Here is a 13,314-nt window from a genome sequence, read left to right as displayed (position 1 = left end):
TATCTTAAAAGGCTATTAATATATCCTTTCTTTTTCTGAGAATGTATTTTGTGAGAGCATATCTTCCTAAAATAACAAATGCCTATTGATAGTACAATATAAGAGGATCATTTTTTCACTAATTTTGGGGGTACAGGGTTGAAGAATATAGTTAGTTTCATGAAAATTGTTGTTGTTCATACAGGTTTGTATTTTTTTGGTACTGGGGATCGAACCCACAACCTTGTGTTTGCCAGGCAGGCGCTAATGTCGCTGAGCCAAACTCTCAGCAGGTTTGTATTATTTTTAAGGCTGGGGATTTAGCTCAGTGGCGCAAGTACCTTCCTGGCAAGTGTGAGGATATGTTAGACCCCTGGTACCAACAAAAAACAAAATAACTCAAGGCTGTATTACTTTTAGATGAATTTTTAAAACAAATGTCCAAAATTTTGTTAATTTTTTTTTAACCACAGTTTTGATTTTTTTGTTTTTCTTTTTAGTGAGATGCACTCTCAAAGTGAGAGTGGCCTTAAACTCACTATGTGGTCTAGGCTGGCCTTAAGCTTGCAGCAATCCTCCTGCCTTAGCCTCCTAAGTGCTGGGATTACAAGCATGTACCACCATACTCAGCCTAATACAATAAATATTGATAGATCTTATCCAAATTAACAAGTGGTCTTGGGAGTCTTCACTTTTTTTTTTTTTTGTACTAGACATTGAAACCAGGGCCTGTACCCCTCAGCTACATCCCAAGCCAGTCCCTTATATTTTAAGACAGAGAGAGGCCTACTTAAGTTGTCCAAGCTTTGCTGGAATTTGCAGTCCTCCTGCCTCAGCCTCCCTAGGAGCTGGGATTGCAGGTGTGTGCACCGTGCTCAGCTGCTCAGACATTTTTATGAATTTTAAAGGGTTCATAGATCAAAAAGTTTGCGAACACTGCTTTAGAACACTGATTTTCAGCTTTGTAGGGCAGTTAAACCACCGCAGAGGTTCAAAATAGTCTGGGTTGCCCTGAGGGTTCTATTTGGCTTTGGGGTACAGCGTGGGCGTAGGAATTAAAATCTCCCCAGGTGATGTCAGTGTGCAGCCAGGCCGAGGAGCTCAGGGCGATTGGCAGACACCTGCACTCCCTGCGTCTTCCTCTGGTCTGGATGGGAGTATGTGCCTTCTCATTTGTTTCTAGTGGAAGAAGTAGGTGCAGTCCTCGGCCCTGGTGCTAGAGTCCCAGGCTTCGTGCTGAGATAGGAGGGTAGGGAGAGTCCAAGCAGAGCTGTTTTTGCTTGCTGAGGGTCAGGTTGAGGGTGAAGGACTCAGACCCCAGATCCCTGATGTCCGTGTGCTTTGCCTTCAGGCCAGGCTTCGGCCCCGGTTTGCTGCCGTCCTCCGAGCTGGGGCCCCCTGATGCTGCACAGCCACAAGCAGCTGCAGAAGCCCCGCTGGCTGCCCGTGGGGTCTACGCAGAGGAGAGGCCGTCGGTGGCCCGGCCTCGGCCCGTCGGGGGCACCGCAGGTATGCGCTGGGCTGTCCACCCGCGGAGTGGACGGGCTGCTTCCGGCCCGAGCTGCTGTGCTCGGTTCTTGGGAGGAGGACCCGAGAAGTGACCCGGCCGAGACTGGGGGCCACCACGTTGTTGACCCCTTGCTGGGGAGTGTGGCCACTTGCGGGGGCGCCTCTCAACATGCCTCCAGCAAACAGAGGGGGTGCTTTCAGAGCTCTTTGGGGTGCTCCTGGGATGGAAATTATAAAGTCAGACAGTTAATGCATTTTGTTTTTTAAAAAATTCTAGAATGTATTTATCTGGTTGATCTGAGAAATATGTGTAGTTTGGATTACTTACAAAAGTCTAGTACTTGGTATATTTCAATATAAAGATCCAGGTTTTTAAAGACCTCTATTAAATGTAGTGACTGCATTTCTTTTCAGTTTTCAAGTTTTATAAATAGTGCTAAGTGTGTTTGCATTTCAGTAATTTAACCGCTCTTGCTTTTGAGACATTTGAATGTCTGAAAAGGAAGAGCTTTCTAAATTTTAGGGAACGAAAAAAAAATATGAAGAGCGTTTTCTCAGTTCAGTGTCCTCCATAATGACAGGTTAGAAATTAATGTGTTTTTCAGAAAATGAGCAAAAGAAAAGAGAAGAAAAAAGTTTATCTGCAAGTTTCTTGAGAGTTTTAGGCTAATTGTTGAATCTGTCTGTCTATCTTTCTCTGTCTCTCTGTCTCTGACTCTCTGTCTCTGTCTCTCTGTCTCTCTCTGTCTCTCTCTCTCTCTTTTTCTTTTTGGTACTAGGAATGGAACCCAGAGCCTTTGCACAGAAGTACATCTCCAGCATGTTTACTATTTTTTATTTTGAGACAAAGTTTTGTTAAGTTGTCCAGGCTGAGCTCAAACTTGTGATATTCCTGCCTCAGCTTCCAAAGTGCTGGGATTACAGGTGTGCACCACCACACCCAGCCTTGAGATCCTTGATAGCAGATGGCTGGATCACACCATCAATTCACCTGATGTTCAGACTTGTACCCCAAATACCAAATTCCTGCTTCATTTCATAAATCTTCAACTCATGCTAGCTGATACTGTGAAAACTCTATTTGTAAATGCTATTCTGTGTTCCTGAAATCTCTGCACAGGGTGCAGGTGTAGCTTGGGGTGGAGTGCTTGCCTAGCATGCATTAGCTCTGGGGTTTGATCCTATCACCAGAAAAGACAAAAATCTGTGTAGTTTAAGATCCTAAATTCTTCCTGTTTCTTGTACAGTTCTGCACACTTTGAACGATTCTTAAAGTTCAATATCATTCTATGATTTATTACAAAAGCTCAAAGTTGCTCTTCTGTTTTCGTCATTCATTTCCTTTTTATTTTTTATTGGTACATGCTTGCAGTACATGATCACTTTCCTCACGGGGAGTTGGTACATGTGCATGACACATCTTAATTCTTTTTTCATCCCCTCCCCTCCAACTCATCTCCTTCCCATTTAAGAAACATCTATCTCCCTACTTCCTATGATCTGTCTTTTATTTTGCTCTTTATATTTGACGTTTCTCATATGAGACAAACCACGTGACACTTATCACGTGGTTTGTCTCATATGAGAAACGTCTGATTGATTTCACTTAACATTCCCGTCTCCATTTTCCTATAGATGCCTCATTTATCCTTCTTTGTGGAAAAGCAGTACTCCGTGGTGTTTAAATGCCACATTTTCTTTATCCATTGATCTGTTGATGGACGTATAGTGTGCTTCCAAGATTTAGCTGTTATGAATTATGACTGAAGTGTTATTGAGAGAAGCCATTCATGTTAATTGATTTATTTTGTCTAACTTTCTGGCAAATATATAATGTCATCAAGAAGTTACTTTAGGCCAATTCCAGATTTGCGGTAATGGGTGCTATTTTTCATTATGGTCTTCTAGGAAACTTGTGTGTTTTATATGTCTGGTAGTTCACAGAGCACATCCTATGTCCTGATAGCTTCCAACTTTTTCAAATTTCCAGATGCTGTGCTTTGCATGGAGTCTCATTTCTCCTGTTAGCTGCTGCATGTTGAGACTTCGTTGCAGCATAAACACTAAACAAAAATCAGATGTATTAATTTTTAATTAAACTATAGAGATGAACGTAGAAATTACATGTGTGGAGCATTTGAAAAGAAAATTACCATGTCTAATATTTTCTAATCCAAAGTGGAATTGTAAAGTGTTCAGCTTTAGTACAATTACATTTTTGACTATAGAAAATTATCAGATATGTGTAGATTTGAAACAAATAGCACCTAGGGGAAATTTACAGCATAGGTTGGCCAAGAACTCTTTTTTTTTTTTTTTTTTTTTCCCAGTCCTGGGGATTGAACCCATGACCTCTGTGTTTGAGATTGGGTCTCACTGAATTGCTAAATTGCCCAGCCTACCCTCCTTTCTCAGCCTCCCAGGTTGCTGGGATTCCAGGCATGCATCACCACACACCACTGACCTGGAGGTATTTTTCTGATAGAGGACGGTACATATAAATCACCAAGTGGGCAATCCTCAAAAGTCAAAAGAGCAAACGATGGTAAGAAAGAATTCACAAAAGTAACATAGGCATGCATGTGTGTGCACATGTGCCCTATTAAAAAGCAAGCTAGGAAAAAGGCCCAGTCTTGAGAATAATTAAAGAAGGATACATTAAAACTCAGGGGCACAATTATGATTATGAGATTATTTTCATAAGGATGTGGTGTGGCAAAACTTGTGTAGTTTCCTCATCTATCCGATGGGGGTTATTAGTACTTAATGCTTACAGCTGTTTTGCTGGTTTAATAAAATAGCAGATATAAAGTACTCAGAATACTTCCTGGCACATCATACACTTTGAGTAATCCCATTATTGTGATTACTATTGCATTATTTTCAGCAGTGGTCTAAATCATTAAATATTGGAAAATAATTTGGTCATAGGACTCAGGAACATTTATCTAGTAATTTTACTTCTGAAACAACAGGGCCCTGTAACCTCCAAAACCAAAATATTGGGGGAAACTATGTGAGCCAAGATGTTTATCCCAGAATTGTTCAGAAAGCTCTCTGGACACGAAGTGTAAGCACAGCTTTTTAAAATGAAGAAAGCCAGAAAAGAGGAATTTGAGACTCACCAGATGCTGTGTGGTTGGTACTTGGTCTCTTTCATATTGTCTGATCTTTGAAATGACTTTCTGCTCCTGAAGTGGGGAGCATGGTGTGGCTTGGCCCAGGTGGGGCTGGGGTTGGCTCCAGGTTTGCGGGGCTCCACGTCCAGTTGGGGGAATTCTGTTATACTGAGAAAGTGACCAAAGCAAGATACAAAGTCATGACTGGATTATGATTTCAACCACTATATGGCTTAATTTTCTCCCCTCGAGGTTGATATCCTGCTGAAACACTGGCGAGCACACTGGGGATGTGTTACAGCCCCTTGGAAGATGAGTAGACGGTGCCAAACAGCATGAGGACTGCGTTGACTTTTCAGTAATGGAAGTGCTCACACAGAGTCCATTGCTGGGACAGTGGCCTAGATATGTTCTGTGACCTTAAATATCATGTGTAGCCAAATAAAACCACGGAGAGGCTCATGCTTTAAAATTGTAGTAGGTAGTTGAGGTCAACAGTGGGAGTGGGAGATGGAGAACTCGTGGGATCTGAACATCATTGATGCATCTGAGGATTCTTGGAGCATTTGGAAATTAGTGTGTTAGTCACAGATACTTCAAGATCATTTTTGAGGGTGGAGCTCAGACTAATGTGCTTGCTGGGCATGTTCAAAGCCCTGGGTTCTATCCCCAGTACTACAAATAAATAAAATAGGTAAGTAAAAGCCGTGTCTGGAGCAGCCTTGGTGCTGTTTGAACGGTACTTGTTACCCTTGTGCTGGAAGGAGCTGTGGTCAGAGCTGACAGGGTCCTTCCCAGCAGCTTCCCTTGCCACCAGACACTGACCAGCCCACTGCCCTGTGTTCCTTCCAGGCTCCCAGATCCAGCACCTGACACAGGTGGGAATCGCTAGCAGAATTGGGGCGCAGCCAGTGGAAATCCCAGCTGTGAGAGGAGGCCAGTTCGGGGGCCCAGGCTGGGCTGCTTACGGGGAGGATGAAGCAGGGCGGAGAGAGGCTGTAAGTACCTGGGCTTGGCCCTGAGATTTACCCCTGAGCATTTCCTTGCTTTGACAGTCTGTGCTTAAAACCTGTTTCAAAACAGCTTACAAAACAGCTACAGCTTACTGCCTTACCTGTGTTTTTGCTTGCAGGTTTTAGGTGATAAATTTCTTTCCCCTTTGGGAAAAGAAATGATTTTTCATGAAGCCAATCTCAGGCCTTTAAGTAGTGAATTTGAACCTGAAGGTGAATCACATCTGGACTTTATCGTTGGTGTGATTGCTTTGTAAATATTCATGCTCGTACTTTTTTGCTTCGTATGAACATTTTGATTGTATTCCACTGTGACCACTGTCCATGGATGGTTTTGCACCATGCACTTGATGTGGGGCCTTGGAAGACACAAGTCCTCCTTTTGAGGCCTCTAGTTACTTGGTATGGATATAGAATTTCTACAAGTGTTCTCATCTGTTTTTCTTGAGAATTTTATACTGTTAGAGGATACTGTGAAAAGCAAAATGCAAGCTAAAGTATTGCATTTAGTTTTATCTTTATTATTATCATTGTAGCCTGTTTTCTTTGTACTTCTGTGCCTTCTCAGCCACAAGGCTGAAATCCTCTCATGACCAAATGCTTTCACTGAGTTAACTGTAGACGCAATTTTCTCCTGGAAAGACATTGTTAGACTTACTATCTAAATATTTGCTAAAAGTTTGTTGACACTTTTTTTTTCCTGCCTTTATTGTACCCAGTTTAGTTTTATGAAGTATTTTAGGGTTTCCCATCAAATCCAAAAATGTTTACTTCGAAGTGTTTCTTTACTAGAATTTGAGGAAGTGAAATATAGAAATAAATAACCCAGGGCTTTGGAAACCATCTTTTCTTCACTGATAACTGACTGTTAGTGTTATTCTTTTAGTACACAGGTTTAGTTTACCAATCACATACGGATGGAGTACATTGACCCAATATTTTTTTCCTCATTGAAAAAATATGGAAAACAAATCACTGAAAAGTGTCACATTTGTATCAAACTTAGAGCAGATCTTATCTTACCAGTATCAGAACCGTTGTCTACTATAGTGCAGATGACTTGTTAAAGAGAAGGCTCTAGAGGGCCGGGGATATAGCTCAGTGGCACAGCACCTGCCTGGCAAGTTCCAGGTCATGGGTTTGATTCCTGGTATGAGAGAGAGAGAGAGAGAGAGAGAGAGAGAGAGAGAGAGAGAGGGCTTTAGACCACGGTAAACAGTGAGATGGACACACACACAAAGATTACAATAGATTGTTGAGATGCAAGGTCATTCTGCAGTCCCAGCGATTCACACACACACATTCTGTGTCCCAGGGCAGAGGGAGGAGCTCTGAATGGCCCCTCTGCTGACATCTGGGGGCCTGCCTGACCTCTGACTCTGCTCCTTTCCTCTCAGGCTTTGCAGGCATGACCTGTTCTGCCCATGGGCTCGAAGCCCCAGGTTAGCTCCTGGCTGCACTCACTCTCCACCCAGCAGCCCAGCAGCCCAGCAGCAGGGTCCTGGTGGGGCTGAGGTAGTGGGTGGGCAGGGGTGGCGTGGGGGTGGGAGGAGAAAGCCCAGGTGCTGGTTGAACTTGATCTTTCCCCTGGTCCTCACACAGGAAGTGCAGTAACGTTTGCCGTGTTTTTCAGCCCCACATGCTTGGACATCAAGAATATTCTTCTTCACCGCTGTTTCAGGTGCCAAGGACTTCGGGGAGGGAGCCCTCGGCTCCTCCTGGGAACGTAACCCACAGAGGGCTGCAGGGCCCTGGGTTGAGCTACCCCACCAGCTCCACAGAAGACCTCCAGCCGGGACATTCCTCAGCTTCCCTCATCAAAGCGATCCGAGAGGAGCTGCTGCGGCTCTCCCAGAAACAGAGTGCCGTGCAGAATTTCCACAGCTGATTGACCCCGCCACGCAGGTTTGCCGGTATCCGCTTCCCGTGGAAGCAAGACCAAGAGGAATCGACCGAGCGGATGTTTGTAAGAGGAACCGCATCTCCCGGGCACACTGCCCGCTAAGAGGGAACAAGCTGCAATTTTAGATATTGCCATAACTCACAAGATAGTTTTCTAGATTGGCTATTTGGTGACCACGCGGGTTCAATGGAAATATATGTATTTTTGGCCAAAAGCCAGCAGCACTTCACAAAAAAGAAACACAAACCTAAGCTAACAAAAATTACTAAGTTAGTCTCCTTTCAAAAGGCAAAAGATTGAAATGGGTAGATGATACGGGCAGAAGGGAACCAAGCTTCTCTGTGGGATTCAGACTGACGTGTACGGTACACCTGCTGCTTTGTTCTTTGAGAAGAGAGAATTGAAGACGATTCATTAACAGATTGATTTCCCTGTTTTCCTCCCTAGGAACTTATTTTAATAGTAATATTAACAACAAGAACACTAAGACTGTTGGGGAATTTTAAAGAAGGCTACTAGAGAAAAACCAAATGGTAGATTGTAGAGCCTGATGACTCCAGACAAAGCCATCACCACATTCTTCCTCCTCTTTTTCTGGTGCTAAAGCTCCCAGAACCCCTCACCTTTCTGTCTGCAAGATGCACCTTTGGCTTTTACAATGGAAGAATATGTTGGAGGTTTCACTTTGTTCTAGGAGAAAAGAAAAACAACTTCCAAATTGGGGGGAGGTGGGGGAGCTATTTATTTGGTTAATCAAAATACATATCAATGTTTAGATTTGCATTGTTAATTGTATTTGCTGTTTATTAATCGGGCATGTCCAGTTCTAAGTGGATCCCACTTCTGCACAAGTGATTAAGGTTGGTCCCACAGAATGAGGCTTTCAGGAGTTCTCCCTCTTAGATCCTTGCACTTTGCTGATGAGTGGCTCACACATCGTGTCGAACGAGAAATCTTAGGTAAGGAGACATTGTTTCTGACAAATTCTAGGACCAGCCATTTGTTATGGATCCATCTTAGTGGTCACATTCCCTGTGTGCAAGACCTGGGATTGGAACTGAGTCCAGTTCAGCCTCTGTCACAGATCAAGAAGTGTAAAGAAGAGTTTTGAGACCACAAGAGAAAGGAAAGTTGCCCCTTATGCTGATTTTATTGTGTTATTACTTTGTTGAGTGACATTAAAACTGTGCTGTGCACTTTGGGCCAGGGAGAGGTGGGTTGCCTCACCAAAAATGTACCCCTGGACTCATCATTTCCCTTCTTCCCACATTATAATTAGAAAGACAGCAGTGTTGTGTGTTCCAGTACCTGAGTGAAGCTCAAAGAATGTTTGTGCGTGCAGAAGAGATTCCTGCTAGGGGCCTCTCTTTAGCAGATGAACTAATACTTTTGGTTAAACAACAGGTAATGAGGTAAATTTGGGATTCTGCCTAACCAAACTCTGTGTTTCTGCAATAAATTTTAGGAAGCTGGAGGCGGCTTGAACAGGTTTCCAGAATGTAGTCATTGGTTCCAGGGTCATGCTGGTCAGTCCTGTGATACAGACATAGAATCGCAGGACCAGGCAAAGTCCATTCTGAGAAGTTGAAGAGTAGCCAGAAGCTCCCATCAGGCTGTATCCAGAGGTGCCAAAGTGCATGGGAGAAAAGAACCTCTTTAAGGCTTGATTTTTTACCTCTTGTTCTTGGTTTAATACTTTACTGTTCCCAAAGTGGAGGATCCTCTCTATGTCACTTAGAAAGATCAGGTTTCCTGAATTGGTATTAAGACTTTCACATATCCAAACAGAGTTTTATGATGGATCACTTACAATGAATTCAGTTCCTGTGACACCAGATGGAATAAATGGCCCTTTCTCTCCTGGTTCTGCTCCTTGTCATAAGTGTTTTGCACGCAGAGCGTCCTAGAAGTGGTTACCTCCTTTGTGTGTTGCAGAAATGGGTCTCTGCTGCAAAGGATATAACTGACTGCAGTTTTGATGCCCTTCCAACTACCATAAAGGACTCTACATGTGTTTTTTTTTCTTAGAACCAGCACACCTTTAAACCAATGTCAAGACCAAAGATGACATAATAAACTGCTGCTGGTGAATGGAGCAGCATGAGCAGGCCCCCGTGGGATCACCAGTGCTCTGTTGGTTGAAAAAAAAAAGAAAGAAAAAGCACACTTGATTTGCACTTGTTTCCTCTGGACATCCCCCAAAGCAGGTTGACCAGTCGCCAGACTCAGAATGAGCTGGGTATGGGGGCACACCATGTTCAGTGGGTCTCCAGACACTTAGTGTGCTTGGCTTAAAAGAAAGGTCCTCCTGTCAGTCCTGTGTAGCTTTGGACTTCCACTGATTGGAGCACTCTAAAAATGTTAAATTTTAGGTCTGTTCTTTTTTCCTGTTTTAGAAATGATAATGGTAAAACAAACTATAAATTTGAGTTGGCATTTTGCAGAAGATTTTTTGGAGGACTCATACCTCGCAGTCTACTTTGTCACTAATCCACTGTGCCGAGTTCCTTCTCTGAACCTCATTCTTCCTCAAGTAGACTTTCCCTGCACGCCTCCCAGAAGTGTTGGTTGTGAGAACCAGGTGTGATCCTGTGTGCGCACATCCCTGGAGGAGGGAGCTTAAAGCACTGTGAAAATGTAACATGCTTTCTGTGTGAGTGCCCTGGGATGACCTGTGTAACATGCTGTGACCTACCAATGAGCGGGTTGCTACACAGGCAACCTGAGTGAAACAGAAAGTCCAGTGTCTCATCTTCCTCATTCCTGTTTTGTTTAAAGCTTTTCTCTTTCCTTCCGTGACTTTCAAAAAGCATCTCAAGCATCTTTCTGCTCTTGATTTGCTGTTATGTCAGGCTCCAAACAGGTTAACAAATATGAGCCCTGTCTTCTGAAATCTTAGACTCCAACTAGATATCACAGATGGGTATAAAAGATTGAGGATACTGATTTTAAAACAGTTTAAACATCTGTAACATTCATTTGAAGCACACACCTATCTTGGGCACTCAGAAGAAGTTATGGCAGTTGCATATCTGAAAGTGCTGGGTTCTGTGGAGACATGAACTGCAGAAGTCACCTGGATGAAGAAAAGGAAGTTGCCCAGGGCTGTGGTGACATGGCCTGGGACGGGCCCAGAGTGGGCTTGGGGGAGGGTGTGGAGATTGGAATATGCTGTCACTGAAAAATGAATTTGATTCAGATCTGCTGTGGTGTGGGGGCAGCACGGGGAGCTTCAGAGGAGGGAGGAGCGTGGAAAGGAGCATCTGCAGTGATGCAGCACGTGAGTGACCAGGCTGGTAAGGGTCTGCACGGAAGGACTCCACCGTGGGGAGAAAAAGGAGTGTACTGAGAATTGCTGCAAGTGTGGAGCATAGTAGGCTATAAATAAATACGTTTGGCTTCTTCACAGATACCTACAGATTTTCTTCCTAACTTTATTTAATTTCAAAATACGTGTTGATCTTGGTGGCATGTGACTTTTAAGCTGTGTGTTTTTGACAGTCGGATTTTTCAGGGTATGAGGGTGTGACACAAACCAGAGGGTGAAAGTGTGCTTGGAAGGCTTTGGGTTAAATGATTCTCCTGTCTTGAGTCTCGTTTCCCATAAGCAAGGCCAGTGTTTACCGTACTTGTGTGATGCCTTCCCCTCTGCTCCATTAAGCAAGCTGTCCCTGGTGCAGATCTGCTTGGTTGGGCTTCCCAAGTTAATCATTAAGGGAGCCTTTTCTCCTGGGATCTTAGATGGGAATGTACTTGCGGTGGAGAAGGAAGGCTGGTTGAGATTCTGGGCTCAGGGCCAGGGGCTCTCCCAGTCTGAAGTCTCCCATTAACTTTGGCTCTAGTGAAGTTTTCAGCAGGACATTTCTACCTCCAGAGCAAATCTTTAAACTTCATCAGCAGAGTCTGCTCATCCGCATTTGGCCCAGGCAGAAGCACAAGGAAAAGCCATCTCTGAACCAGCACATGGGCCACCTGAGCACAAATACATTTCTTGGGCACAATCCATGGAACTTTGTTTTTACATTGAATCCAACACGCTACAGTCTTCTTGTAACAGTAGAAGGGTTTCTGTGGGCCACTGCTGCCACATTTATGAAATGTTCAGGCTTACCCTTGTCACCTGATGAACAAGGAGTATGCCCATTTCTGATTTCTTTTACACTTTGGGAGGTGATTGTTGCTATTTAAACTAGGACACCTTTGTCTGCTATTAAAAAGACTTGAAAGCTGAACCATCATGGTACAGTGCAAATCCCATGCTTCTGTGTGTAACGGTACACTTAACAATTTATGCTACAAACACACAGCAGTGTTGAAGTTAGAAGGAATATTAATTGCCTTTGGGAGCATGAAGTGGTTAGGGACCAGTGGGCAAAGCAAGAGAGCAATGAATATCCTGGTCTGATAAACTCCAGTCCAAACCAGTGTCCCACAGGGTAGATAATGATCCAGGTTCCTTGCTTTGCCTTCTTTCCCCAGGGTTTTTGTGCTTTGGGAGTACTTTGCATTTAAAGGAAGAGCAAGTAGGTCAAAAGGACTGAGCTGAAAATCGGAAAAACTTGAATCTACTGTCCCTGATGATGTAGACCCTTCTTCCCAGACTACCTGGCATGGACTTTTCTCGTGCCCACTAGATTTCAAGTATTCCTAAGTTGTCTTCCCAGGGCCAAGTTCAAGCCAGACATCCTGTTCTGTTCCTCCTACAGTGTAGGGAGAGAAGAGGAGGTGCTGGAAGAACTGAGATGTGGTCAGTAACTCAGTGGCTTTAAGCACCGGGACTCATTTCAAGGCGGAGTGAAAGCACTGTGACTTTGCCGTCTCCCAAAGCCCCTCGGGGAGCATTAACAGGAGAGGTTGCTCCACAGAGCTGCTCAGGCTGGGGTGCTGACTCATCCCCCTACCTTTTCAATTCAAGGTCATGTTTTTCTGATTCTTCCTGCACCCTCCTTCCTAGATGATGACGATTAATGTACGAAACTGTGCAGAGCAAATTGGAGCCGCCTGCGGCATCAATCCTGCAACCTGAACTTGACAATCATAGTTGGCTGGTTTCAAACGGGCACTTAAATCTCAGTATGGGTATATGATTTAGTGATCGAAGCCGCCCTTCTCTTTGTCAGTTATGTTTCTACCCTCCAGTTAGCTGCACTGTTTTCTAATGAGCTGTAGAGTTTTGGAAATAATTTATGCAAGTGTTTGGTTTCCATGTTTACAATTTTTACAGCTTTCTTAGCATTTTAAATGGAAATGTCAATAAATGCTATGAAATGGTGTCAACGTGATAGTTTCTGTTTATTTCCTTTGCAACATGATAGTTTCCTCATTTGTAAAGCTTGAAGAGTTGGATCAGGTGTTCTTTTGGTTCTCTGATGCTGTGTCCCTGGAGAGAACACTTAGTGCTTTTGTTTGCTGAGGAATTAAATTGAAAGTATCCCATTTAGCGTGGGATTTGCAGAAATGTTTTCACTCATGTTACCGCTGCCCCACCCTCTACTCTCTCTTCTGCTTTACTGCTATTCCCCAGTCAAACCAGTGCACACACTAAGAGCAATTTCATTTTGAAATTAAAAGATTAGGACTCTACAATTTAGTGGGACAAATGAGAGGATGAGAGTCCATATATTCTTGAAAGGTAATAGGCCAAACCTGGAGCCGTTTATGAAACCCAAGCAAAGCCCTGGGCAACTTTAGAAAAGGACAAGGAGCTCCTATCGCAGGGGACACAACAAGCAAATGAAATGTGGAATCAAGGCACAACAACAACAGAAAGAGACTAGTGGGAGCCAAAAAA

General features: G+C 43.7%; 1 protein-coding gene across 2 annotated transcripts in view; it reads left to right on the top strand.

Annotated features, from left to right (window-relative positions):
* The window catches only part of Kiaa1549 (KIAA1549 ortholog), a 135,613-nt gene extending 122,813 nt beyond the window's left edge, over positions 1-12,800 (top strand). Inside the window, exons 18-20 of one of the 2 annotated variants that reach the window (XM_013158532.3) lie at positions 1,331-1,488; positions 5,460-5,605; positions 7,302-12,800. In XM_013158532.3, the coding sequence (XP_013013986.2) occupies positions 1,331-1,488; positions 5,460-5,605; positions 7,302-7,508 (511 nt within the window). In that variant the 3' untranslated portion in view covers positions 7,509-12,800. Of the gene's footprint in view, positions 1-1,330; positions 1,489-5,459; positions 5,606-7,253 lie in introns of both variants that reach the window. The other variant, XM_063250565.1, reaches the window with a different exon arrangement.
* Positions 12,801-13,314: the final 514 nt, after the last annotated feature.

This window comes from Cavia porcellus, unplaced genomic scaffold (assembly GCF_034190915.1).
Source record: "Cavia porcellus strain 051 isolate PalLab524CR breed Dunkin Hartley unplaced genomic scaffold, mCavPor4.1 scaffold_6, whole genome shotgun sequence".
NCBI lineage: Eukaryota > Metazoa > Chordata > Mammalia > Rodentia > Caviidae > Cavia > Cavia porcellus.
This window is presented reverse-complemented; position numbering and strand designations above follow the sequence as displayed.